Source organism: Haemaphysalis longicornis, unplaced genomic scaffold, assembly GCF_048455015.1.
Source record: "Haemaphysalis longicornis isolate Haplotype H1 unplaced genomic scaffold, Haemaphysalis longicornis Haplotype H1 scaffold_7, whole genome shotgun sequence".
Classification (NCBI taxonomy): Eukaryota; Metazoa; Arthropoda; class Arachnida; order Ixodida; family Ixodidae; genus Haemaphysalis; species Haemaphysalis longicornis.
Genome location: NW_027526422.1, coordinates 80,500,705 through 80,527,770, shown reverse-complemented (window position 1 = coordinate 80,527,770; position 27,066 = coordinate 80,500,705). Strand labels below are relative to the sequence as shown.

The window sequence follows — 27,066 nt, the reverse complement described above, 5'->3', positions numbered from 1 at the left end:
TGAAACCAGAAAAGCTGCCAGCCGGTACGTGGGATTCGCGAGGGCTCCGTCCCGAACGCAGAAGCGTCCGCCAAATCCGTGCTCGAGCGGCAGACGCCGCCGCTGTAGACCGGCCGTGTGTCGGAAGAAATAAAACAGAGAGGAGCGTGTTTCAAAGGGTCAGACAGCGGAACCTAGCCATCCTTATGACGAGCTCGGAGCTACACCACCACGGGACACAAGCGCGGACACCGAAACAATTCGGCATCTGAGCTTAGTGATTCACATTGATACCGATTTAAACTAGTTTGTTTGGTCAGTTTGAAAATTGCGAGAAAGCTGAGGGAACTGTTGCAATCGCTATTGAGCATAACAGTTGCTTCTTCCACATCTTGTAATACCTGTTAAAACCCAACCGAATTGGTATTCAGCAATTTCTAAAACCCAGTCCCATTCGGGACAAGCAGTGCCTAAAAGATGACGTTTCTCTAGCAAGCAAATGTCTGTAAGTGGTCTCTCTAATTTATTTTCCCGCACTGCAAACCAATCCTTAACGTATCTTTGCCGTACGACCACTTCATTCCGTCGAGTCTGGGTTACGACTTTCGTGAAACATTCATATTTTCACTAAACGCTGTCCCAGAAAATCTTGCAGATTGTGCTATCTCGAGACATTTGCTCGTTCTGAGGAGAATGTGAAATGCCGGACCATGTTGGGAGCATCGGTGCGGTTAATACAAATAGCACTGATAACTATTTATACTTTAGTTTCTCTCCCAATTTAGGCATTAAATCATCAGACAGTGTGACTTTCTTTTTTACGCTTTATGAATGTTTGATAATATGTGAAAATAGTTGCATATATGTATAATAATTTATGGCTTTTAACCAAGGCCAAACGCGACTAGTGTGTTCTCTGCCTTCTTTTTATGTGGCAATGGTGGCGATCAGCTTTGCGCTACCTTAGTTGTTGGTTCAAACACTTTTGGCATCCGCCGCGGTGGATCAGTGGCTAAGGCGTTCTGCTGCTAAGCCCGAGGACGGGGGTTTGATTTGCCACCGCGATGTCCGCTTTTCTGATGGAGGCGAAATTGGAAAACGCCAATGTGCAGGAGCTTTCGGCGCACGTTAAAGATACCCAGGGGGTCCACATTGATCCGGAGCCCTAAACTATACGGCGTGCCTCATCGCCTGCGTTGCGTCGTTGCGTTAAACCCTACAATCAATCAAAACACTTTTGACCATTCAATGTAATGTTTTCTATATATTAAACCATGAGGAGAAATACAAAAGGAAGATAAGCGTTATTCATTTCGTTTACGGGTGTAATAACATCAATCATGAGCGCTATGCTTTGAAACAACATTTATTCCAAGGAAAGACTTGAATCATCCCCCAAAGATCATCTTGGCCGGATCATCATTTCTACCTCTGGGTATGAGTATCTTAGTAAACCAGTTGATCCTCCTCGGGTACCCCATTCAATGCCGCCTATAGAGTATTCGTGGGGTCCATTGAAATTTACGCCGTTGGGGTTAGCGTCGTAGCAAGCGTTGTACCACCATCCGCCTTTGTATTGGCTCGCGCAGTTTCCATAGTAGTTGTCGTGGTCCTGGTCGAAAGTGGTGAAGCTGCAGCTGTTGTGCTTCTGAAGGGCGTTCCAACCTGTTCAGGGCCCAAAAAACAGTAGCTCTGTTATGGCCGACGTCCCTACTAGCCGGCGATGCCAGCCGTCAAATATCATCCAAGCTTCAAAGACAACAACCATCAGTGGCTCAGTTGATGCAATTACATACCGGGTGGGCCAAGGTGACTCCCGAGTTTAAGCCTGAAGTACTGTTTCTCCGGTGCCACCTCGATTCGGTCGTAGTCAACCGCTACGCTTTCCCCTGAGTGGTTGGTGAGAATCACCTTCAGGGCCATGTTCTCACGTCCAGATGTGAGCGCGTGAAGGGCATGGTTTCCTGATCAAAACAAAACAAAAACATTAACAGTGCTTGGCTATTGATTATGTCACAAATGGGAAACTTTATTTAAGTTGAAATATTACCATGACCATCCCAGGTTCCAACGAGTTTCGTCAAACGTTTTTATATAAGCGCCGTGCAACAAGGAGTTAAAAGACGGTTATGAGGTGTGCTGAACATTTACATTTCGAATTTCCAAATAAAATGCTTCCGTGGAAGCAGCCTTTTTTGAAATAGTTCGGTCCCTTTATTTTTATTTGTGGCCAATTTATAGCACTAAAACAAATCCTGGGACATCTCTACAAACAGGAAACCTGGGGAATAGGGAAGCAGGCAGTGTATAAGTGTATTCAAAGATTGTAAGTCTCTCCCTTGCCACACGGTGCACGCTGATTTAATGACGTAGCAACGGTGAGACGCTCGGTTGGCTCGGCAGTGCGCTCGGCAGCACGCCAGCGATGGCGAACCGTCATTTGCAACGCCTGTTCTTTGCGCAGCTCCTCTTCCTGGCCTCTCCGATCGGAAATCACTGCGAGCTGTTTTGCGCTGCTGATATGAACCCTTGCCTCCTGATACTACTGACACCGGTCATCTTAGCAACCCGCACAGAGGACACTTCGGCTAGCCCGAATCGCCGACACAGCATATACGGCCAGTGCCCATCGGCGCCACCAGAGGATCATCCCGTCGCAGCCCGCTTTCTTCGTTTGTTACGTGCCACCGACTCGACACCAACGTTACCTCATACCGATAGAAGGCTCTGCGCTATCAACACGCTCTTCACTGGGCTCGGCAGCACGCCAGCGATGGCCAACCGCCATTTTCAACACCTGTTCTTTGCGCAGGTAAAATTCTCTGATTATTTTTAGACGCACCTCTTATGCCGTCTTGCTAGCGCTGCCGAGCCCAGGCTGTGTTGTTGATATTGCTACTACTGTTTTGTGGCGCTGTGGAGGAAAACCGCGGGCCTACCGCACGCCCGTCCTCAACCGAAGTTTCTTGTGACATTATGTCTAAACTAGACGCCATACGCTCGCCTCATGAAACAATACTCAACGAAATGAAATCCATTAGCACTGCGCTCTCCCCAAAAAAAACCTTCGACAACATCATCTCCAGGTTAACAAAAATAGAGAACGACTGTTCAACACTTTCCTCACCTAAAACGCAGGTTGATGACATTCAGACACTCGCCGCGCACAACGCCAATGTAATTGGTACTCTAACCGACAGGTTTGACAGTTCTGAAGATTGCGCTGCCGCTCTAAGCTTCTGTTTTTTGGCTTCGACGATGATGGGAAGGAGACTTGGTCACAATCCGAGCAATAGGTAATGAAGCTATGTAATCGCACGGTCTAAGTATCCCTCGATCCAAGAAGTGTGGAGCGGGCACAAAAAATAGGGCGGTTCCAACCAAAACAAAAAAACGCCCTATTGTCGTTCGTTACACACACTAGAAAGATAAAGAAAAGGTCCTTTTGAACACCAAAAGGTTGAAAGATTCAGGCTGCAGCATTGGCCAGGACTGCTCACCTAACAGCCGCTTTTCACAAAAACGCTTCATCGAATTCCGCAAGTCCCAGCCTAAACACAAAAACTCCGCCATGTCGTTAAAACCATTTACGCATTTGATCACCGTGCTCAAAACGTAGTTTCGTAGTTTCGTAGTTTCGAAGTCTTCCAAAGAAAATTCTATCGGTAAATCTTTATGGCTAATATATACTAGCATCCGGAGCCTTCTGCCTCAGCGCGACGATCTTCGTTCGCTCAGCGATACCAGTGAATCCGAGCTAATCGTACCAACAGAAACATGGATTCAGTCCTCAATTTCCGATACAGAACTTGTATCTTGCTTTCCACATGACGATGTCTTTTTACGCGGCCGCAAAACCAAACGAGGTTGCGGCGTTTTGATAGCAGATCACCAACGGCTTCAGTGCAGCCGTGGTAATGTCCCATTCACCCTTTAGCTATTATTTATAAGATGCAACAGTTCTTTTCCGCCCTTAATTATTGTTCCTAGTTACCGCCCCCCTGACGCTCATTTTTCATTCGTCACAGAATTGCATAGCGCCTTAAACTTACTATTGATATCAAATCCCAGCGCGCACATATGATACTCGGCGACTTCAATTACCCGGTGATAACATGATCCGACGTCGCCCTAACTTCAAAATACAGCATAGAAAGCGAATGTGTCGACACGTGTCGAACGTTTTGTTTTAACGCAACTTGTATCTGCGCCAACTCGACAATCTTGTAATTCTTCAGACATTCTGGACCTCCTTTTCATTTCGCATGCTGATAGCACATCACCCGTTACCCACTTGTCTGGCATATGATCACGCTGTAATCTACGCTTCAATTAGTCTTACGTTTCTTCATCAGCAAAAACAAAAATAAAGAAACCATGACGCTCTACGGTAAAGGAAACTACGAGGCTATTCAATGAGCAGCTAACAACATTCTGTGAGTGGTTCGTCGTTGATTTCTCGCAGCGCTCTCTCGACTGCAACAGGTCCCTTTTTAAAAATAAAATGCAGGAGTTAACCCATAAACACGTCCCCCTATTAGCGTCAAAGAAAAATCATCCTCCCCCTGGTTCAACTCGTCACTCAAACGTCTGAGCAATAAAAAGAAAAGACTACTCCGGTCCGCTAAACGGTCTGACAGCCCACACGCTTGGGCCAAATATTGTGCAGAGGACAAGATGCTCACGGCGCAATCGCAAAAGGCTAAACGGTCGTTTTTTCCCACCCCATTCCCATAAATGTTACGTAATAACCCAAAAAGATTATGGAAGACAATTAACCCGAACCACCCCACTTCGCTGTCACTAACAGACGATCAGTACCATCCTGTGCCACAACATGACGTCACCAAAATATCTAACAAAGCATTGTGCTCCGTCTTTTTCAGAGAACCTGTGAGTGAGTTGCGCGACACCCCATTATTCGACCACGACATCATGCCATCATTATTGTTTGATCCGAATAAATTTTCAAAGTTATAACATGGCTCAAAATTACTCAAAATCTTGAACCATGTCTCAAGTATCATTTTTGTCACATTTTCCAGTAGTCTCTTGTATGTGGTGTGGTTCAACTGCACTGGAAAGTGGGCAGAGTTATCTCAGTGGCGAAAAAAGTTACCTCAAATTGCAAAACAAACGACCGTCTGATTTACTTAATTTCTGTTTCTTCGAAAATCATGGAACATATAATCAACTCCTACATTGTCAAATTCCCAACTGCCAACAAATCTTTCCCCCCTCACCAACACGGGTTCCAGAAAGAGCTTTCCTGTGACACGCAACTCGCGCTATTTGTGAAAGGTATCAGCTCTAGCATGGATATTACTAACACACCTGTAGATGCCCTTTTCCTGTAATTTGAAAAAGCTTCTAATTAAGTTCCACAGAAACGCTTGCTTTTAAAACTATCCCCCCTAAGTATAAACTTCCAGATTTTCGATTGAATCAGTGACTTTTTGTCTAACTAACAACAGTGTGTAATGCCAACAACAATGCTTCAGATTCGTGCCCCGTTCTCTCCGGACTTCCACAGGGCAGGGTCCACGTCCCTCTGCTATTTTTGATTTACATTATTGACCTTCCTACTAACATTCACTCCAATATCCGATTATTCGCTGATGGTTGCGGTCTTTACCGCCCTGTACGTTATCCTTCCGATTCTGCAATCCTTCAGTGAGACCTACACCTCACTCAAACATGGCGCGAAACGTGGTTAAAATATTAAAAACTGTACTCATCTGAACATTACAAAACTGTACTCATCTCATTTCATCGCAAGCAGTCAAACCAAACAGTTAGGTTTTCCATTTGCGGTTGCGCCATTGTTTATGTTATCACCTTTAAATGCCTCAGTATCAATCTATCTTCCTATCTTTCCTGGTCATCGCACATTTCGCATGTTCCCAGCATCACTAACCGTGAACTCGGCTGTATTCAACAAAATTTTAAACGTGCTCCCCGTTCCCTAAATATCCAAGCTTACATTGCACTAGTTCGGCCCAAGCTGGAGTACGCATGCGCCATTCGGGATCCCTTTCAATCTCTTCATACGTACACAGCTGAAGCAGTTCAAAACCGTGCGATTTGATTTTTTACTTAGACTATTCACATTACACTAGCGTATCTGCCCTCAAACACCGCGCCGACCTTAAAACATCAGTCTCACTACGAAAAACCTCACGCCTTTGCCTTTTTCACAAATTCTACCACGCGTCGCCTGATTGACCTGCTCACACTTCCGCCCACCGGACGTTATGCCGCACAAGCCATAGAAAAACTGCTTATCCTCCAACAGCGCGTTCATCTGCCCATCTTCGCTCATCCTTTGTGCAAACAGCCAAAGACTGGAATGGCTTGCCCACCGACGCCATCCACCACTCCACTCCAAACAAATTCAAAGATTTCATCGCTCACCTTAATAACTGATCCATCAGCCCGCCCCTCATGTAATACCCCTACTCGGAGAATTTGAGGCACAATAAATAAAAAATAAAGAAATCGCGCGCGTACTGAAGCGGTGGCGCCGTCTCATACGTCGAACCGTAACTAAGCTATCGGAATGCCCCATCTGCACCAGCTTGGTGTAGTGGCACATGTCAACATGAGCACAGAGCGATGCCCGCGCCTCGCGCTGGGGACTCGTCCTCGGTGATCAACGAGGCTCCTGCGCCAGGAAGTTTGCCTTTTCTAGCTTTGACCGACCACCCAAACCGATCAGGACAAGCGTCGAGAGCCGGTAGGTACCAGATTGTAGCACAACTTAAAAGGAGTCTACAAGCAGCTTCGGCATGTGCTTGGCGATTGCTGAATCGGACAGGGAACGTTCCACAAATGTTTAAATCATTTTAGTTTATATTTATTGGTTTTATCCATTCTACATTTTCTGTTTAGACGCGTTACGTCGCAGTGCAATGCATTGGTAAAGGAGTGTCGTGATTTTAATTAGTAGAGTGACTACATTAACATGATGACGACGATGACAGGAGACGCCGACAGCCGGAGCCACTAAAAGGCTTCGCCACTAAAACTACTTCCGTACGCAAGAGGGAGCATGCGGAATCGGGAAAAAAATTGTAGACACTGAGCAGTCATTGCGGCTCAATCAAGACTAGCTGAAAATGAGGCTGCCTTTTAAGATGACAGTAAAAAGCGTGTAATAATGATATGCGACATTTTACTAACATATTGTAATTGTGTGTTTTTGCTTCCCCTAGGCGTAGTCTTTGGCTGCGAACTACTTCAACCTTCTTTTCCCACACTGGGCAATGTCAGAGAATGCTCCTTCACTTTTGTTTCTTTCCCTTTCCGCACTAGTTTTGCGCTACTCTGCAACACTTATCCTTTGAAGTCTGAGCATTGTGACAGTTGTGAAGGCGGTAAAATGGTAACTACTCGGGATATAGAGGGTAATAAATGGTTAAAGGTAACGGCGGGTAATGGTAACCACTCGGAACGCTGCTGTGAGGACCACGGTGCAAATATTACTAGAATAAAATGTTTCTTCATCTGCTGTAACAGCGGCGGACCTTTTCTTAACCAGTTAACAACTACAACAACGACGGTTTTTCGCGTAATCGGACAAGGAAGGTTTCCACATTAAACGTTTGGATCAGATAGGAAGAAAGAGTCAAAGATCTTTAAAGAAGGTCCCACTTCTGCGCCGTAGGATGAACGAGGGTACGGTACTGGTGGTGTGCGCTTTTCCCTTCAGAAGTTTTATTTCGCACTTGTCATTTTAGAGGCAACTCATACGTTAATTCGGAGTCACCGAACTGCAACTTCATTTCAAACAGTGCGCTGTCAAATGGCTCACGAGAGACTCATACTTATATTTGAAACGTTCTTTCATCCTTTAAACGATAGAAGTCTTACGAGAATTCGAGCATAGCACAATTCAGCCCGATACCTTTTATTAACTTATGGTATACTACTTGCCAAAGCTCAGTGAAACGCTGCAGATGTTTTTTTGCTAGAAACATTTTATAAGGTAATCAGCGGTAATGTGAGAGATAGTATTGTCAGTTTTTCTGGAGGCAGTAGAAAGACTGCGACTTCATCATTGATTACGGCCTATTTTGCTGGCATGCGATGGTTTAAACACGTATGAATATGTTAGCATACTAGAATAGTGTGGCTGACCTTGTGCTCTTTAGTATAGGCTTCGTGACTAGGTTGTTTGCCGCTTGCTCCTTCGCGTACGTGGTCACCCTTCAAGCAATAAGCGATGGTGTTTTAGCAGGGCTCAATGTATTCACTGGTCTGATTCTATCCGCACACTTTTTGGCGTTTACAAATTACATACAAAGTGAATCATTACCCCACAGTTCGAATAATATGAATTTATAGTAATACTTTTTCACACCCGCCAAAATTAGATGAACCAGCCGATCTCGAAAACGTCAGGGAGACAACAATTTTGGGGCAGAAGTGGCCACTAAAAAAGCCCAATGACAGAAAAAAATATTTTACCCTCTATTTATGCTCGGTATTGTGGCGTACTGAGTGCACCAATAAATATATTGTGATATCTTCTCGGCATGCATATGGATGAGTATAGATGAAACAAACTGTGTTCAGCAAACCCGCCAGCAATTCCAAATAGCACCACATCAATGTAAAACGAAGCCCCATACCACCTGGTTTTTCATTTTACCCCAAGGGGTGAATATTCATACATGTTCTGCATAACTCCCAGCGTGGACTGAACAATCGTAGGAGGAATCTGACCTTAGAGGTAAAATATTGCAATGGGATGCTCCACATACCTATCCAGTATTCCTTGGATGGATCTCCGAAACCATCCGCGAATTCAGTCCAGTTTTTGTAAAAGAAACGGGCAGCATTGGCAAACTGTCCTCGCCTCTGTATCACCTGCAGAAAAGGCATTGAACATACCTTAAATCACAATTACATTTCTGCTTACCTGTAAAGTGTTGCGTGTTTTTTTTTTCAAAACGGCATTGCTTTCAAATTCGAAATGCGATCCTGCGAAGTTAGGCCTCGAAGCATAAGCGGGCAAAGTATAAAGAAAATAAAAATAAAAAATATTCAGAGTTCCCACCATAAAACTTGGATTCAGATCAACTTACAAGGCTGGGAAATGTTGAACGCCCCCTACGACGTACTGCCTGTACATCGCATAAAAGAATATTTATAGTTTGTTCTGACAGCAACAGTAATGAAACAGCATCAAGGCCTTTCCCAATAGCACCACAAACGGTAACATTTGTTGAAACACGCGCATTCTTACCTATGCGTCGAATACCTCCAAAAATCTACTTGGCACTAGACGGAGAAACTCATGCACTGCAGAAACTCAAACATATACTTACAAGCGCTTTTGAGTGGCCTAAAGTGAACCATTTCGTGACGACTTAATCACATTCATGTCATCCCTAGAATAAGTATAGTGTGCCCTTACCTTCAAGATTGCGTTATTTTCTTACATAATTTGAGCTGTCCTGCCAAATAATTCACTACACTTTAACTATTATAATTTGAAAAAATCGTGCATGTTGCACTAGTGTTGCAAAGCTGGAGAAAAACCAGATCTGCCGGTACTCGCCCTTTATTGGAAATGTGGTTATTCGCCTCACATAAATTTTTAAACTTTCCGCTGCAATTCGTACATGACTGGAGGGACCGGATCGTTTTGTCCGCCGGATTTCAGATCTGTCTAAAAGAGGACCGCCTTAGCACGCGCATAGAACCTGCGACCACTGGCTTCGCAAACTTGGCGTCTGCAGCGTGAGCGGTCCTGTGCTCCCCGCTTTATGCGCGTACGCACGTAAACTCTTTTCTTCGCATTCTTTTGCGAGCTCCTAACGTGACACAAGCCGTCACGCCAGCGTGAGCAACGCGCGGCTGTTCTTAGGGGGCGCAATCTTACATGCGCTCGGTATTTTTTCTTGGTGATTTTTGAGAACGATTTGTGCTCACGCCACATGACCAAGCTCAAGCGTAAGGAGCTCTGCTGTTAAAAACCCTCTATCGCATCGCATATTACAGCAGCGGAGGAAAGGTCATCCCTGCAAAACAAGCAATTTCAGAGTCTCTCATAGGCGCTGTCCGACACAGGCCGAAAAGGCTATAAAAGCCCTACTGCTATTTTTGAAGGACACGGGCCTGTCTGAACGATTGTAGGGACATTACTATAGTGCAGTGTCCTTAGTTCGCCCATTTTATCAGTGGACCGTATTAGTTTTGTGCATTTTCTGGTTGTGTGCGTTGTTTGTACCGCCTTTATAGTTGCCTGGTCACGCCTTGTGTTTTTTCTACTTTTCTTTCTCTCATTTTCTCCTTTAATATGTACCGCTGTCCTTTCTTTCCCTTTCATTTCCCGTATCCCCTCCCCCCTGAGTAGGGTAGCCAACCGGACAGTATTCTGGTTAACCTCCCTGCCTTTCCTGTACTATTCCTTCCTTCTTCTTCTCAGAGTCCGGGAAAATGAGTTTCAAGTACGGTACAGCCTCCATATTACCCGTGCTGCGTCGACTGGTGTGGCCGCGGGCCCCATTCGGTCCCTAGCTGTAGTGGACATTACGACAGTGGTGGCTATTAACCCTTATCTGTGGAAGGTATTCAGATTACGGCACTTCAGAAGCACAGGATACGTTGTTGATTCCTCTCAATATATCGGCTGCCTTTTATAAGAACGTGCTGACGAGTCAGATGTAACTGCAACTCAAAGAACAACAGCCTACATCATTTTCTCTTGCGCCCTTTTTTGCGGCTCCGGGATCTCTTTTCACGTTTTCTTACGACATTTCGCGTTTCATGGACTCGTATTTCTTATTTATTCAGCAAAGATTCTTTTACTGTAGTACGAGATTTTGCTGTAACAACGTGTTTACGTAGGCAATCGATTGACTTCATTCACAGATTCGCTGACACGAAAATTGCGTAGTACAAAACGTGTTGGTTTCAGGCTTCTAGGATAAGCAACAGGCTGAAATTGCGGATTTTTACGAGTGCTCAGTAGCAAGCTTGCTCTACTGCTCCTCAGTTAATCTGAATGGCTTTTGTTCTTCACTGTCAGTAGTCTGAACATTCATTATTTCAACTGAAGTGACGTGCCCTTGAAGTTGGAAATATCGAGCTTTTACAATCTCACTTTCATATAAATCAATGTCTACAATTCGAAACCGTATCAAATCAATCTGAATTTCGGAAGTTTCATAGGTTGTAGTGAATGGGGCAGGAGCCCTGCTTCCTGGCTTTACGCATAAACAAAGGCTCAATACTTCAATAAATGCGAAAACGCAGAATAAGTACAGTACAGTAATTCCTCGTTATATCGAAATCGTTTTGCCCGAAATATCGCTCTGTTCGAAATTTTGTCTGGGCTTAACCGAAACGCATCCATTTAGGGCCGCATTATTTGAAGAGCACAAACAGCTTGACCAGAGTAGAGCGAAGTGGCGAGCAAGCGCGTCGCCGAGCGGGGGTGACCCTGCAGTGGGTCAGGCTGTCAACATCGCGAGTTGTCGCAACTGGGTGTTTCTCCGGCGATTTTTTCTAACCGGCCATGCTTTATTCGCGCCATCGGACTTTAGGCAAACGGCACGAATGGGTGGTAGGGTTATTGAATTTTGTCCCTAGATATTGGTCAATGACGTTGACACAATAATGCGCGAACACCGACACCCGAACTGTAGAATTTGCAGTGCCGTCAAGAACGGGGCGCCTAAAAACTATAGTTCTGAAAACTTCCTGGCTGCAAACGTCGAAAAAAATGCGCAGTGATAACGAAAAGCCCCTAGTGCAAAACCGGTCACTTTTCAAGACTACGCTTTCTACACACAATGAGCTTTGAATGGTTTTTTTTAACTCAACAAGCACAACCTCAGACTCCAGCCACGGCATTGGCCGCGCTTTTCAGCGCGAAACTCTCGTAGCGTTCTGTGACGTTCGCACCTCCGTGTAAAAGTGGCCACTGCCTTCATCGCCTCATTCGATCTACAGTGTACGATGCGCTCAGAAGCCAGTCACTGCCCTCGATCGCATTCATTCCAACTCCTCGCCACCTTCCTGCATGTTTCGACGTTGCTGCTCCTCCAAAGCTCTTCCTGTCTCGCCCGCTGCATTCAGTGCCTTTGGATGTGTGCTGCAGGCACGGAGCAAGAACAATATAGGAGGGCAAACTAGGCTTCCTAACGCGGCCAGATAAGAGAGAGTTTTAGCTGACCGTTTTTGACGGCCCGCTCCGCTCCGATAACAAGCGGGAGCGGCATTGCGCATGCGTGGCGCCCTAGCGCCCTACCGGAGATACCGGAGCGGGGCCCCGCTCCGCTAACCGGGGCTTCTTAGCGGACCGTCGCGGGAGGTTGCGCTACCGTACGGAATTTTAACATGGCTGCCCCGGTGATGAGAGCGCGCTACGGCGAACTTCGTTTCTTGAGTATAAACACAAGCGACGAAGCCGCGAAAGCATTTCCGAATAGGCAATGGTGCCACAAACGTCCAAAATCTTTAAAACAGAAGCGAAAAACGTCGACCGAAGCGCGGGGCTGCATCTATGCAGCGCCGAGAACGGCAGCCTTGGCTTCTTCCAAAGTATATCAGCTTCTTTATTGTTATTTAGAAAACATTACTCCATGTAAGCGACTACATTAAACAAAAAAAGGTTAAATGAGGCCAGGATTACGGTATTTTGCTTTGTTTGGGCGACCAAATACAAATTCTTGTTTCCTTTAGGATGAAGTTTTGGTTTACACGCGCACGCGAAACGACCAGTCACGCCAGTCATTCCCCGCCGAGGGAGATACGGTTATCGCTTAGCTAAAAGGCTTTCAGCTGCTGCGGCTCCGGTTGTGCTGAGCGGGTCGTCGGCAGCATAGCGGAGCGTCAAAAACGGTCAGCTAAGCGCTCGTCATACGTTAAGCTAGCGGCATCTGCCGCGGGTTAAGAAACTGCGGTGCTACCGCTTTCGGCATTGCAAAGCACAGCCACGGAAAGAAGTGCGGCCGCTATCATTTCGTTCATAAGGTGCCGCTACCCTCTCATTCATCGTCGCAGCGACGAAGCTTTGCAGTACGGCTTGGTTTTCGTTGTCGGGCCGCTCACTCGCGCTTATCGCAATGGGCCGTTTCGCCTCCTATATATTCTTGCTCCGTGGCCGCCGGCAAGATGATTATTTTTTATTAGGGGTGCTTCGCTAGGCGTGCTTCGCGTGTGTTTTGTGGTCTACAGTAATAAATGGCTTCGCCAGGCTGCGGGCGAAAGTGTGGGACTTTGTATCAGAAAGTTCTGCTGATAATTGAAATAAAAAAAGGGGGGGGGGCGTAAGAAATCTGACGTCCCGAAGGAATTCGGCATACCAGTTTCTTAGTTGTGAACTGTATTGAAAAACAAGCAAGCTGTGCTGGATGGCTTGGAAAAGCGCTTCAGCGAAGAGAAAGACGAATCGCGAGTCTAAATACTCCGAAGTTGAAGGTGCACTTATACAGTTGCTGATGAATGCCAGGAGTACAAATTTCCCTGTGAATAGACTTGCACTTACTGGAAAAGCTGAAGCTCTTGCCCTCCAAATGTTTCGTACAGATTTCAAGTGCAGCAAAGGTTGGCTTGAGGGGTTCAAGAGACGACATGGCATAACCTCGAAGTCCATCGCTGGCGAAACCGCCGGCATAAACCGGGACACTGTAGACATATGGCGCGAACATCTGCTCCAAGTTTAACTTGAAAACTACGTATACAAAGACATCTACAACATAGCTGAGGCTGCATTTTTCTACAACATGCTACTGAATCGCACGTTCACTACCGCTGGCGGATCATCACCCGGAGGAAAAACAAGAGAGCGAGGAGCCTGTCCTGGTGTTGTTTGGTGCCAATGCAGCAGGCGAGGACAAGCTGCCTTGTTGATACTGGGGAAGGCAAAGAAGCAGCGGCGCTTCCAAAATGCGACTATTCCCAACGACTGCATCTACAGAAGTAACAATCGATTATAGATGGCTACCGTGACTATTGCGATTATTCCCAATGACTGCATGTGCAGAAAAAACAAGTCACGATAGAAGCAAGTCATGATTTGGTTCTTCGCAGTTGTGGCGCAATCAAAGCTCGAGTACTTTAGCTTTTGTCAATTATTTGCCTACATCGAAATAGCGCTTATAACAAACTTTTCTGCCGTCCGGCTGCCTTCTTGATATCGAGTTATTACTGTATGTTCACAGGGACAGAGCGTCCGCAAACCCATCTTTCAAAAGAATTTTAGTTTCTGTATTCAGATTGGAAAAAACGTATTCACAAGGTACTCATATTACAAGAAAAAAGTTTGGCGCACTGTTGGAGTAAAACTCCTGGAGTTGGCATTATTGCCTGCTGTTGAAAATAGACACCGCTGTAAAGAGTAAACAGAAACGCTTTTGGTTTTCTATGGAAATTTATTTCTGGCATTGCATTTTAAAGCTCAGTGCACAACCACCGCGCTACTAGTGTACTTTGGCACTGGTAGAAAAAAGTTAAAGAAATGTATGTCGTGTGACAAGTGAAAATAAAAGCACGTTTGTAGAACAAGTGCACTGCAATCCTACAGAGCTCTGATTTCTTGGAACCTGTAGCGAATGTAGCGAAATGGGATTCATTAGGCGTAACTTGCATTTAGCAAATTAGTCAACTAAACTATTAGCTTACACAGCTTTAGTTCGTTCAAAAATTAAATATGCTTCTATAATATGGAATCCAAATCAAACGTACCTAATAAACAAGCTCGAGTCGTTACAAAATAAAGCAGCTCGTTTCATTACCAAGAACTACTCCAGAACATCCAGCATCACGGCTATCAAAGATTCCCTCCAATTACCCTCCCTAGAAAAACGGCGTCTACTGGCACTGCTCTCGCACTTCCACAGAATGTATCATACCCCATCATGCTTCACGGCATCCCATATCAAGCCGCCTCATCAAATTTTTCCGCGTCTCGGCCATCCCTTCAAAGTCCGCCCCATTTTTGCACGTACAAATCTCCTTCGCCAATCACCGCTCTTTCTGGCCATTTACCACTGGAACAAGCTGCCAAAAGAAATTGCTGCTATTCGTGATCACGACTCATTTGTTGCACAACTGAAGCGCAATATGAACGCGCATGTCTTGTAAAAACAGAACTGTGTGCTTTTTACAACATGAACTGAATTTACAGGTTTTGTATTGAGTGTTTTTGAGTGTTATTAGTTACACCCATTTCTTTTTCCTGATTCTTCTGTTCTTTTTTTCTTTATTTCATTATTGTTTGGTACCCTGTAATATATAATAAGTTGCATTTATCTGCGAATCATGTTTAAATGTGTGAAATATCTCGTTGTAATCCCCCATATGTAATGCCCGCAAGGGCCTTTAGGGTATCTGAATAAAATGGTTGAAGTCTGCGCGCGGAATTTTCTCGCAAAAAAAGTTTAACAAAAAAAGCGAAGCAAAATAATCAAATAATGTATACCAGTCATGAAGTCAACGTTATGTATCGCCAGGTTTTCGCCAAAGTCTTTAAAATTATTATAATATACGCGATCAGCGCAAACCTTATCTGGGACCACAATCCCGACTGACATAAGGGGGTCGCGGCTTAGCAAGCCCCGCCTATTACCAATGTTCACATACCGTCCATCCTCCGCCGTCTGTGTCCATATCGCAGTATACATCTTTTCCAATGTCATCATCAGGGCTCAGGAATATGGTGTAAAGTCCACTGACTCTCTGGCCGAGAGTTAAAAGGTCGAAGCAGTTGCGAATCCACAGGCTTTCTGCAGTAGTGTTTCAATTATTAAGGAGAAAAATACAAAATACAAATTAAATAGACTTTTCTGAGCCAGTCCTTTTTCACCGGCTCAAAACTACACCATTTGAGCTATTTTTGTCAAACAAGTACACAAATCACAATACCATCCTACATGTAAGACATTTTCAGTTTACATTGTTGGCGCATTAGACTAACTGTGCGCAACAAAATTAATTTGTTATGGGTAGCTTTCCAGCCACGGAACTACGGTGATGATGGGTACACCCATTTTGGTGCATGTTTGCTACACCCACGTTTGTGCATGTTTTGTCTCCCACTTTGGACGAGTGGGTCAGAACAACCCAGCAGAGAAATATCCCACACCAGGCTGCTGGCAATCAAAAGAAATCCCCCCCCCCCCCGGTTTCAATGGCCGTTGAGACACCAAGCACTGTGGCCTACAAAAAATGTGGGGCACGCTTACCACCCCTGAAAAGCAATAAGTGCTACACAGTGTTGCGCGTGGGTCTGACTCTTTTATCGAATTAATTTATTTTTACACCAGGCACACGCCCCAAAGGAAGGGTAATTTAAATTCCCTGTAAGATTGCTCCACTGTGTTGTACAATGAAGAACCCCTAATCGTGAGTTTCTTTCCAAGTTTACACAGTAATGTAAGCTTTCCCGTCAGTGGTGACTACAAAGGTAGCAGAGTAGAATACTAATGTTGGAAAACATTATGTGTAACGATAAAGAACCAACAGCAGCAGCATTTGTCTAGCGTACACAACTATTGTTGCAGCGGTAAGAAATCAGTACATTCTGTTCCTTGGACCTGCTCCACATATATTACGTCGGTGATAACTACGGCGAACACACGACTATTACGTTTGCGGGTTATTACGATCAGAAAAGCGTTTGGCAAGATTGTGCCCTAACGCACTAGCTGCATTTGTTCTTCCTTGTCCGAGCAATACGAAGAAGCTAAACGTCTGTCTAAATCATCCACCGAAATTATACACGCACACAATAACATTGAGATATGTCTGTTTCAGGTGCTTTCTCAGAAAGGGCATACATCGAAGCATGCAGCACAACCTGGTGCAGCAAACAGCTTATGTAGACGTCATGGCACTTGTAGAAACTCTGATATGTAGCACAAAAGCACAAAAACACGTAGCGTTTCGCTGCCTTAAAATGAACGAATTGGATCAGGCTGGCTGGTACGAAAACGTATCTTATGGAGCTTGCCGCATTCCCGCAGAACTAGTCACCTACGACATTGCACTGACCCCAACAAACAGGAGATCACGTTCGCAAGTTTTCAACCGTCAGTTTCCCCGGTCGCCGTCAGTTTTCCGGGTGCTTCATTGCCGCTTCATTGCGATATATCCTTAAAAATGAGCCCTATTCTAGCCGGTTGCCCAATATCTGGGTAGATGCAAATCCATCTAGTCAGCACCATGTGATGTTTAGGCAGCATCAGAGAGTATCTCCTCCGAACGACTTTTGAAGTTCCCGTTCACTTTCCTTAAACCCAACGACTCGTGCGCATCCCGCTAGCTTTTGTCATCCCAGTATCGAAGCAGGTTGAAGTTCCTTGTATCTTAATCTTTCTAGTTAACCCGCCGCGGTAGCTCAGTGGCTAAGGCGTTGTGCCGTTGAGCACGACGAAGCGGGTTTAATTCCCGTCCGCGGCGGCCGCTTTTCTAATGGAGGCGAAAAGCAAAATCGCCCATGTGTACGTGATTTCGACGCACTTTAAATATCCCCAGGTGGTTAAAATTAATCCGGAGCCATCCACTACGGAGCGTCTCATCGCCTGTGTTGCGTCGGCAAGTTAAACCCTACAATCAACAATCTTCCTAGTTTACCACTGACCGTGTCTGATGCCCAATGTCGGCTCCTGCTACTTCAGCTTCGGCAAAGGGGTGGACCGTTACCGTAACTTCTTTTAATCTATCTCTATACACACTTGCAGCATCTAAACAAAAATTGTGGTAATTTATTTTTCCATAACACTGCTGGTATACTGCCACCAGTAACGTGGCTTTCTTTCCAGGAGATACCCCGAATAATATCTGCAAATTGACAAGCTCAGGTTAATATAATTCATTTCATATATAAAATGCGAGTACTGGCGATTTGGTAGGAGCAGAAACAACCGGACCGCTCTGAGAATTGGCGTCTTAGGTTACATCACTTAGAGGGAGTGAAGTTACCTTTTATATTAGAAAGAAGTTTCACGAGCCTGTTTGCGTGGTCTTCAGCCTGAGATATAGCTGCTTTCCTTGGAAAATACGGACCGGCACCGTCTCCTTTTGAAAGGACGCAGAGGGCCACGAAAGCTGCTGTTAATGCTCGCAATTCCATCTTTCCTAGAAATTGAAAACCATAGTTTTGAAGACAAAAGCAAGGAAAGACAAACAAAAGACAAAACAACAGAGACAAAAAACAAAACAGGGTCGCAAATAAAATTTGTTACGTTTACTAGACATTTTTTATATGTTCTATTTTAGTTAACAAACTAGGTCAGATTTAAATATATGTGGCTATCGTAACATCATTTACTACTCATTTACTACTCATTTACGTATTCAGAAAGGACAGTTTGACGGCAACCTTGCGCCGGGATAAATATTTCTTAATATATCCTGTACATTTTCTCGTGCGTATTGTATTTCACCGTTAAAAACAACTGCTAAGATTTCCTGTTTCCTTGGATCATCAGGAGAGAATAGGGATTTGGTGCCTCTGTCGCAATAATAACATCATTGGCTTTTGAAAATTCGCTAAATTCGGGCAAGAATGTTAGGTAAAAGCCACAGTTGACCTTGAGCCGTTTAACTAAAGAAGTTTCACGCTGCTTCCGAAGTGCTTAGCGTCACTTATACACACAACACTTTTTCAAGTACAATGGGTAATAACCAAGTTATTTAGCGCATTTTTTCGTGGCATAGGATCGAAATTGAAGGAACTGTAAATACATAGCTTCGTGGGTATTAACCGCGTGTGGTACATTGGCCTTACCTGGGCAAAACTGGACGCAAGTGGCCCACACTCAAACAGAAAAATATACTTTTCCTCGCGCACTCACTCACTCCTGCTCACCAGTCGCTGCCACCAATCGCGCTCACTCGGACTCACACTCACTCGCCGTGACCATTCGCACTCACTTGCGCTTTACGCTCATCGATCTCTATCACCACGCGCACTCGCCCCTCGTAGTGTCCCCTCACAGACGATTGTGCGCAGCAAACACACCAAGACTCTTGAAATCAAAAATCATTAGCGCATAACGGCGCAAGAAGACCATCTAAATCATAGTTATGAAGAAACACTGCATCAGAGAACTAAACATAGGGTGCCAGATAGCAAGAGCGCAGTGATGACTAATTTCCTAAGATAAAGCAATCAAACCATTAACCATCACAGCGAGGGGCTCCTGCGAGCGCAAAACTAACAGCCAGAGGAAGCGCAATAGTGGCGCTCACAGGGGTTAGCCCCCCAAAATTTCCCGAGTAGCGCGAGCGCACTCGGGAGCTTTGCACACGCGGCTCCCGGTGAGTGGCACTCGCACTGGTGTGTGCTGAGCGGGGATCCCCGCGAGTTGCTCTCCCACTCGCGATTAGTGAGCGGGGCTCACCGCGAGTTACGGCCGCAGGCGCGAGTGGTGAGCGGGGCTCACTGCGTGTGGGGCTCGCGCTCACTCGCACTCACACTCGCCAGTCCGAAACCATTGCGACGCTCACTCCCCACTCACTCATGAGTAGTGAGGGGTGGTGTGAGTGCACTTGTGAGTGAGCCTTCGGACCTATGATATAGGCCACAAAGCAATTACACCGATTTTCCTTAAAATACGGAACTCGCCCAAACTGACCACCAGGCATTGCAGAGTTCTTAGATATCTGCGTGACTATGTTTAATGAGATCGCCTAAAACAAGAAACATTCCTATCGAAGATGGCACCAGAGAACCTAAAAAGATGTCGATGTTTGCCTCACCTTAATTCTCATTCGTTTATTACTACAAGCAAGACGCAAGAATGTTGAACTATTTACTTCTTTAGCTTTGTAATAGCATCAACATGGAGAGCTATGATTTATTAGAGCACATTTCCGCACCAGGGCGAACGCGGGACCATAAAATGATAAAAATTTTGTTTTGTTCCTGCGTGGAAAGTTTGCAAAAAGCTTCCCTTTATTTGAGACAAGAACACCCTGCTAGAAACAACAAAATGCCTTACCTGCCTTCGAAATAGTGTCACACCCAACCTCTTCAAAATACATCAAGGTATCCTTCTTTAAAATGATCACCATCCTATCTATCCTAAAACGGCACGCGCTAATGAGATAAAAACGTTGGTACAAAAATATGGACGACGCCTAAACATTTTGGTGGGCCCAAAACACCACATCATTTATGGGTACCGTTCACATCGCATAAAAATTTATCCAAACGGGGAAATTCTCCCCGCCTTGGTTGCCTTCTGTGCGTGCCACGCTTTGTACGTAGTTTCCAGCTGGCAAAGGAAGGGCGGGGGAATATTTTTCGCTCCCTCCGATTCTTCGTTTATGGTGAGCACTACCATCGTCTCCGCCTATACCGTGACCCGCGGCCTAACCCCCTCCACCCCCTCCCGACGTTTACGGGACGAGATGTGATTTTCAAGCCTGGATCAACCACGAGCCATATTTTATTTTTGAGCTTCTCTGCTTTGGTTTACTTTGATTGAATTTTATTGATTTTGTTTGTTATTATTAATATTCGGTAAGTTCTGTTTGTTACTTTCTCAATTTTTCAATTAAACGCTTCGCCCCCCCCCCGCCCCTCTTAAGTAAAATCCTCAGTACTCCACACTCGGTGGGGCCGCTCAGATTTTGCGTTATTCCCCAAACATGACCTTATTGTACTTAACCTGAAATCCAAACCGCAATCTCTTGCACAAGTACAACCCTATACTCAAAAGCGCCAATGTTATCAGCCCTCAAATTTGCACTATCCCTTAACACGACAGTTTTTCTGGGAAACCTAAACGACAGCTTTCGTCTGTCTCCTTCTCTATCTGTCTGTCTGTCTCTCTGTCTGCCTGAATGTATGTCTGTCTGTCCAATCGTCCGTCTGTCCGTCCACATATGTATGTCTGTCTCTCGGTCCGTTCGTTCGTCTGTCTGTCTGTCTGTCTGTCTGTCTGTCTGTCTGTCTGTCTGTCTGTCTGTCTGTCTGTTTGTCTGTCTGTCTGTCTGTCTGTCTGTCTGTCTGTCTGTCACTGAAATATCCAGCCAGCCCAAAAATTATGGAACCTGATCTCGTTGTACATATAGGCAGGAATTTTCCAAACTGCGTAATGCACTGCAATGAGTAACGCATGCACCTTTTGTACATGTATAAGCAAGATCTAAAATCACTGGTACAAAGTGCGAACGCCACAATATGAAGGTGAATACACAAAAACAAAAATACTGTTTGTGGAGGTGTAATTGTATTCTCTATTGGTGTTCGGAAAACCTCATTTCCAACTTGGTTTTTGTAACTAAGCCATCAGCAATTTTGACTTGCATGGAAATAAATCTCCCTAATTGCGCGTTCAAGCTGTATTTCGTGTTGACAGTTCCATTTGCCATATCTGTACTGTGCATTTAGCGCGCTGGAAGCAAGGGAACATTGCGCCCTAAAATGGTAGAGCATGGATAAGGGAAACCCCAACTTTTAAAAAAAGAGAGAAATTTTTTTCATAGAAAAATGGTGAAACTTGGACAGAAAGGAGAGATAAAATCAAACCCAGAGAATCTCCCTTTTATGCTGTTCGGGCCGACCAAGAAATATTGAAAATGGGGGCTGTCCTAACAGATGATCACAGGCAGCGTGAATGCTCAAAAATTATAATTACAGTGAAGAATTCTCTAATGAACACCCCATGATAGTAGAGAGAGCAAGTGGAAGGCGGTTGATCTAAAAATAATTCACTATAACCACAATGACCAAGAGAAGGCAATTTCGAAACATCATAATCTGCCTGTTTACGCCACCCGCAGTGCAAAGGCCTCTCCCATAGATCTGGAATTATTCAGGGCCTGTGCTAACTGCGGCCAATTTATCCCCGCAAACTTCTTGACCTCCTCTGCCATCTGACCTTCTGCCGCCCCTGCCACGCTTGCCTTCTATAGTTATCCGATTTGTTACCCTTAATGACCAACGGTTATCTTGACTTCGCATTACATGTCCTGCCCACATGTCTTGCCCGCACAGATGTCTTCTTCTTAATTATTAGTAATATGTCGTTAACGCTCCTGACACACTTCGCTCTCTTCTTGTTCATTAATGTTACAACTATTATCTCCCGTTCCATTGATCGCTGAGTTGTCCCTAATTTAAGTAGAATCCTTTTAGTGAGCCTCGAAGTTTCTGCCCCGGAAGTGAGTACCGGTAAGATGCAGCTATCATACACTTTCTTCTTCGCGGACAATGGTAGACTGCCATTCAATATCTGAGAAAACCTGCCGAACACCATTCACCCTAATCTTATCCTTCGAAGTATCTCTGCTTATCGTTGGGATACAGGGTCACTACTTGGCCTAAGTAGATATATTCGCTTACTACTTCTACTGCCTGGCCACCTATGTAAAATCGCTGTTCTCTCCCAAGGTTATTGATCATTACTTTATTTTACTGCATGCTAAATTTCAGGCCCACGGTACTACTCTGTTTAGTGCGTTAAGCATGCTTTGCAATTCGTCCCCCGAGTTACTTAGCAAAGCAACGTCAACAGAAAATGAGAGGTTACTAAGGTATTCTCCATTAACCCTTACTCCTACCTGTTCTCAACCGAATGTTCTGAATACCTCGTGTAAACATGCTGTGAATAATATAGGAGAGATTGTGTCTGCTTGTTAGACGCCCTTCCTTATAGGTATGTTACTCTTTTCCTTATGGAGGACGATGGTAGATGTGGACCCATTGTAGACCTCCTCTAGTATTTTCCCGTAATGCTAGTCTACACCCTGATTTCGCAATGCCTGAATGACCGCTTCTAAATGAGGGCTTCTAAATGGCGGCTATTTAGATAAGTACTAAAATGGTAAAGATGAGAGTAAAATAAATACAACGAGAGTTATTTAGTAGCCACGGGGGAGACGCAATGAAATCATTGTTTCGATTCACTACGTTTCCTTTCATCCACTTCCATTCTCTTCATCGTTGACATCTGGGGACGGATCTTACGCGGATCTTCTAAGTACCGCCTGAAATCGTAATAAGCGAGCTCCGAAAACCAAAAAAAAACTTCCGAAAATACCCACGAAACCGTATGAATGGTCACGCCAAAAGGGAACTTCCCTTATGCAAATGCTTTTCGCTTATCTTGGTCCGCGAAACAGCGGGATCTGGCTCGTTTTTGATACGAACTACGATCTGCGTAGACGTTTTCAGGGTGTTATCTCACCTATGTTGTGGCCGCGCCTTTTGTTAGCCGAAAGTAACGATTTTTTTTCTAGTCACTGCAGTTTTATCCAACTTAGTTCCGGTTTCTGGATCTGACTCATCTTCAAAAAAAGAAACGCCTGATACCGTCACAGCTGCTTAAGGCAGGCGGGGAGAAAATGCAACAAAAATGGCCGTATAAAATATAATATTAAGTTATAATAGCCTGCTATGGGAAACAGTCGCTATAACTTATGTTTACAAGCCTTATATAATATCGTAAAAATACTTACGGTAGTTACTTTTGTACGGTTATACGCTGACAAAGAAATTGCTGGTTGCATTTTGAGCTATCTTTACGGGTACTAGCCTTAGAAAGAAATTTTGTTATTGCGCTCCTGTAGTATTGTATCGCATTGAATTGTATTCGCACTGATTTACAGGGTGACGATAGCCCATAAGCCGGAACTCGGAAATGCTCTTAATAACCATGATAAAGAACTGCCAGGTCATCACAACCGAAGTACCCGAATTCAAACAGCTGAATTTCATTCGTTATTCGAATAACTTGCGCTATGTAGTTATGGCGTGTATTACTAGATGGTTGCTGGGATAGCCTGGTCTTGGCCGGCAAATTTCTACTGTTACATCAAACAGTAAATTATGATAACTGATATTTTTTATCATGGCGATGTTTGCTTTATCCGTAACCTCCTTATTCGTGATGTAAACCTTTGATACTGCCGCCAACACATTGTATTGTAGATTGGGCAACCTTCGTTTTCCAACGGCTGCGCCATTTTTACTCTCCAAGACAAGCAAAGTAAGAAAACTTTTATGGTAGCGAAAAAAAACCAATATTTCACAATAGACAAATATTGGAAAAAAATTCGGTGGCTTCCGTAATGCACAAGCTCGTACGTACAATGCCATTAAAACGGAGTAATATTAAATCATACCGCTGCAAGCATCATACAATACAGACGGCTCTGCTTATTTCCTAACAGTTGGTCATTTAAAACTTGGTTATTAGAAAAGGCGACGTTGTCTTAGTGTTTCAACTGACAGAAAAACCACGAATCTAATAATACCGCATTCACAAGGTGCTGTGAAGGATAATTCGGCTGTTAGTGTTTTAATTTTTTGATTAACAAAAACCGCGTCATTCAAGCAACAAAATTTGCCACAAAAAATCCTTGTTTGGGAAATGAGTGGGAAGCGAGTGATGAATAAATGCTCTAAAATATTTTACATAAAACGGGCAGGCACTGCAGTCATTGGTATGGGGACAAATTATTTAGGTTCAAAATTGCTCTTTCAGCGTGGAATAGACTGCTTGGTTTGCGGCGAAGTATAAATGGACTTCCGATGCAAACAACACAATGTACTTGGTGGAACAAGTGGCTGTTTATTACAACTGTAGGAATAAATATGATATTTATTTGGCTAAGATATAATAATAGGATTTGTGGTGAAATCACAGGGGTCGCAAACTGGACTATACCCACCTGTGAAATAAAATACAGAGTGATGTGGTTGGGGGCCTCGCTTTCGAGATGACGATAACATGTAACAAATAAACCCACACAACACATGCAGCCGATTTAAGCGCACAAGTTTTAGTTTACACGCTTTTTGCTTAGCGCTGCTTTATCTCCCTCTCGCCATAATCCCTTTATATTGAATAAAATAAAACCTTTAATAATTCACGACTCTACTTTGCCAGAATGGGCAATACCTGTAGCGTTGAGCACCAGCCTGCTTGAAATGGAATACCATATTTTACTTACACGTTTGTACCCCTCAGTGGGAAGACCTGGATCAAAGTGTTCTGGCCGGTGGTACGTGAGTTCAGCGACCAACACGTGTGAGGGCAGACTGGAAGGAAACTCTACGGCACAAGCTGAAAGGGTAGTACTCACTCGAGTTTTATTGGTGGTTAGCCCGGCGTCGTGTGTCACTGGATAACAGGCCAAGCGTTGCAATCCTGAATGCCAACGTTGTGGGCTGACCTTGTAACGCCGTCAGCAGATAGTGACGCGAAAGCGGGATCTCACAACCGTGCAAGCTTCATCTTTCTATCTCGGTACGCATAGATTCGTGGAAATAAACCGAAAAACTCCTTACGCTTATCTGCGTAAAACTTCCGCAATGCATTATCATCGCACAACGAAGCATGTTGAAAAGTTGAAAGACCACTTCTTCGCTGCCACAACTGGACGGTAATAGGAGCAAGTTGGTTTCGTATCCCCACAGGAGTCTAAGTGGCGGGGTTCAACCAAGAGCATTTCAATGGAGTTTTAGCGATATGGTTCACGTTCAGTCCTTTTAAACGAATAACGTCCCTTGCAGACGATTGATGCATTGCGTCCTGCTGAATTTAATTCAGCGCATCTAAATGCTCATCATCCCAATACCCGAACGAAGGACTTTTTACACCAGCCCGCCAGCTAAACCTGCCCGCCAGCTAAACGTGGCTACATGACACACGTCTTCTAACCAGTTATTTACGTCTAGAAAGGTGTCGCTGTACATTATAACCTTGGTGTACGATACATGTTGATAACGGGTGGCGACGCAGCTCCCAGGAGCCGGCAGCTTTGATATACCCTGTGATGACATTGGTCTCGGACGATGTTCCCAGCTACCGCCCGATACCAATGTAACCAAACCATTTTACGGTTGTACCCATTCAAGATTCTCTGTGGCTTGCGTGTACCTATCGCCTCCATACTTGTTTTGGGGCTCTTAGCAGGCCGGAGTGAGTAAAAGTGCGTAGGGTGGGCCCAGCATATCTGGCAAAATGTCGGAAATCTACTAAAGAGCAATTTCGACGCACTGATTGCCAATGTGTGCAGCAAAACGTGGAGACGGAGAAATCTGCAATAGTTGTTCGCTTGCTGGGGGCGCCGACCCCATAATTTATGTACGTCTTGATTCTGGTGACTCGCCCTGCGGCACATACCCTCATTCCTGATTGAGGGTCACCCTACGCTAGCTAGACCATCACACATATATAAATATATCTATATATATATATATATATATATATATATATATATATATATATATATATATATATATATATATATATATATACATATATATATATATATATATATATATATATATATATATATATATATATATATATAAGGGTTGGCAGTCAAGAAAACCTCGCAAAGCAAAGGGGAGGTTGTGGTGGGTCATAGAAAGAGATGAAGAATCTTTTGAGTCGAAAAGAAAGTGGTGAAAAAATGCCGAGCGGGTGGGATCCGAACCCACGACCTCCAGAATACAGGTCTGGTGCAATAACCACTACGCTACCAGGGGGGCTGTTTCCCCAGCACTTTCTCGGGTATTTATGTTAAGGTATTTTTGTTTTGAAAATAAAAGAGGACTCCCTGAAGAAAGGGAGTCCTCTCCCTGAAACGTCAGTAAAATTTTATATATATATATATATATATATATATATATATATATATATATATATATATTTATATATATATATAAATATATAAATATATATATATTTATATATACATATATATATATATTTATATATATATATATATATATATATATATATATATATATATATATATATGTATATATATATATATATATATATATATATATATATATATATATATACAGAAAGATAGGTCGGCAGTCTACAATGGCAAAGGAGGCATGGGGGTGTGGTTAGGCTCTTTTCTTTTTTACTACGGTTAATTAAGTAAACATTATTTAAAAAAAAATGTTTACTTAATTAACCGTAGTGAAAAAGAAAAGAGCCTAACCACACCCCCATGCCTCCTTTGGCATTGTAGACTGCCGACCTATCTTTCTGTATTTCCTCAACGAGCCCCTCATTTCCTTACTATATATATATATATATTTATATATATGTATATATATGAATATATATATATCAATACATACCTACATAC

At 44.0% G+C, this 27,066-nt stretch overlaps 1 protein-coding gene across 1 annotated transcript; it reads right to left on the bottom strand.

Annotated features, from left to right (window-relative positions):
• Positions 1-1,327: 1,327 nt before the first annotated feature.
• Positions 1,328-25,045, bottom strand: LOC144146011 (techylectin-5A-like). Its single transcript, XM_077677914.1, has 6 exons — positions 24,904-25,045; positions 17,917-18,072; positions 15,577-15,719; positions 8,745-8,850; positions 1,776-1,943; positions 1,328-1,644 (listed from the first exon to the last, which is right to left on the bottom strand). Exons 2-6 carry the CDS (start codon positions 18,065-18,067, stop codon positions 1,382-1,384), a joined length of 831 nt encoding a protein of 276 aa, XP_077534040.1. The 5' UTR covers positions 18,068-18,072; positions 24,904-25,045; the 3' UTR covers positions 1,328-1,381.
• Positions 25,046-27,066: the final 2,021 nt, after the last annotated feature.

Coding starts and splice junctions, on each gene's coding strand:
- LOC144146011 (XM_077677914.1), bottom strand. CDS start 18,067: ATGGAATTGCGAGCATTAACAGCAGCTTTCGTGGCCCTCTGCGTCCTT. Junction 15,720..17,916: donor ACTTCTTTCTAATATAAAAG/GTAACTTCACTC, acceptor ACACTACTGCAG/AAAGCCTGTGGATTCGCAAC. Junction 1,645..1,775: donor GAGTCACCTTGGCCCACCCG/GTATGTAATTGC, acceptor GGCCCTGAACAG/GTTGGAACGCCCTTCAGAAG.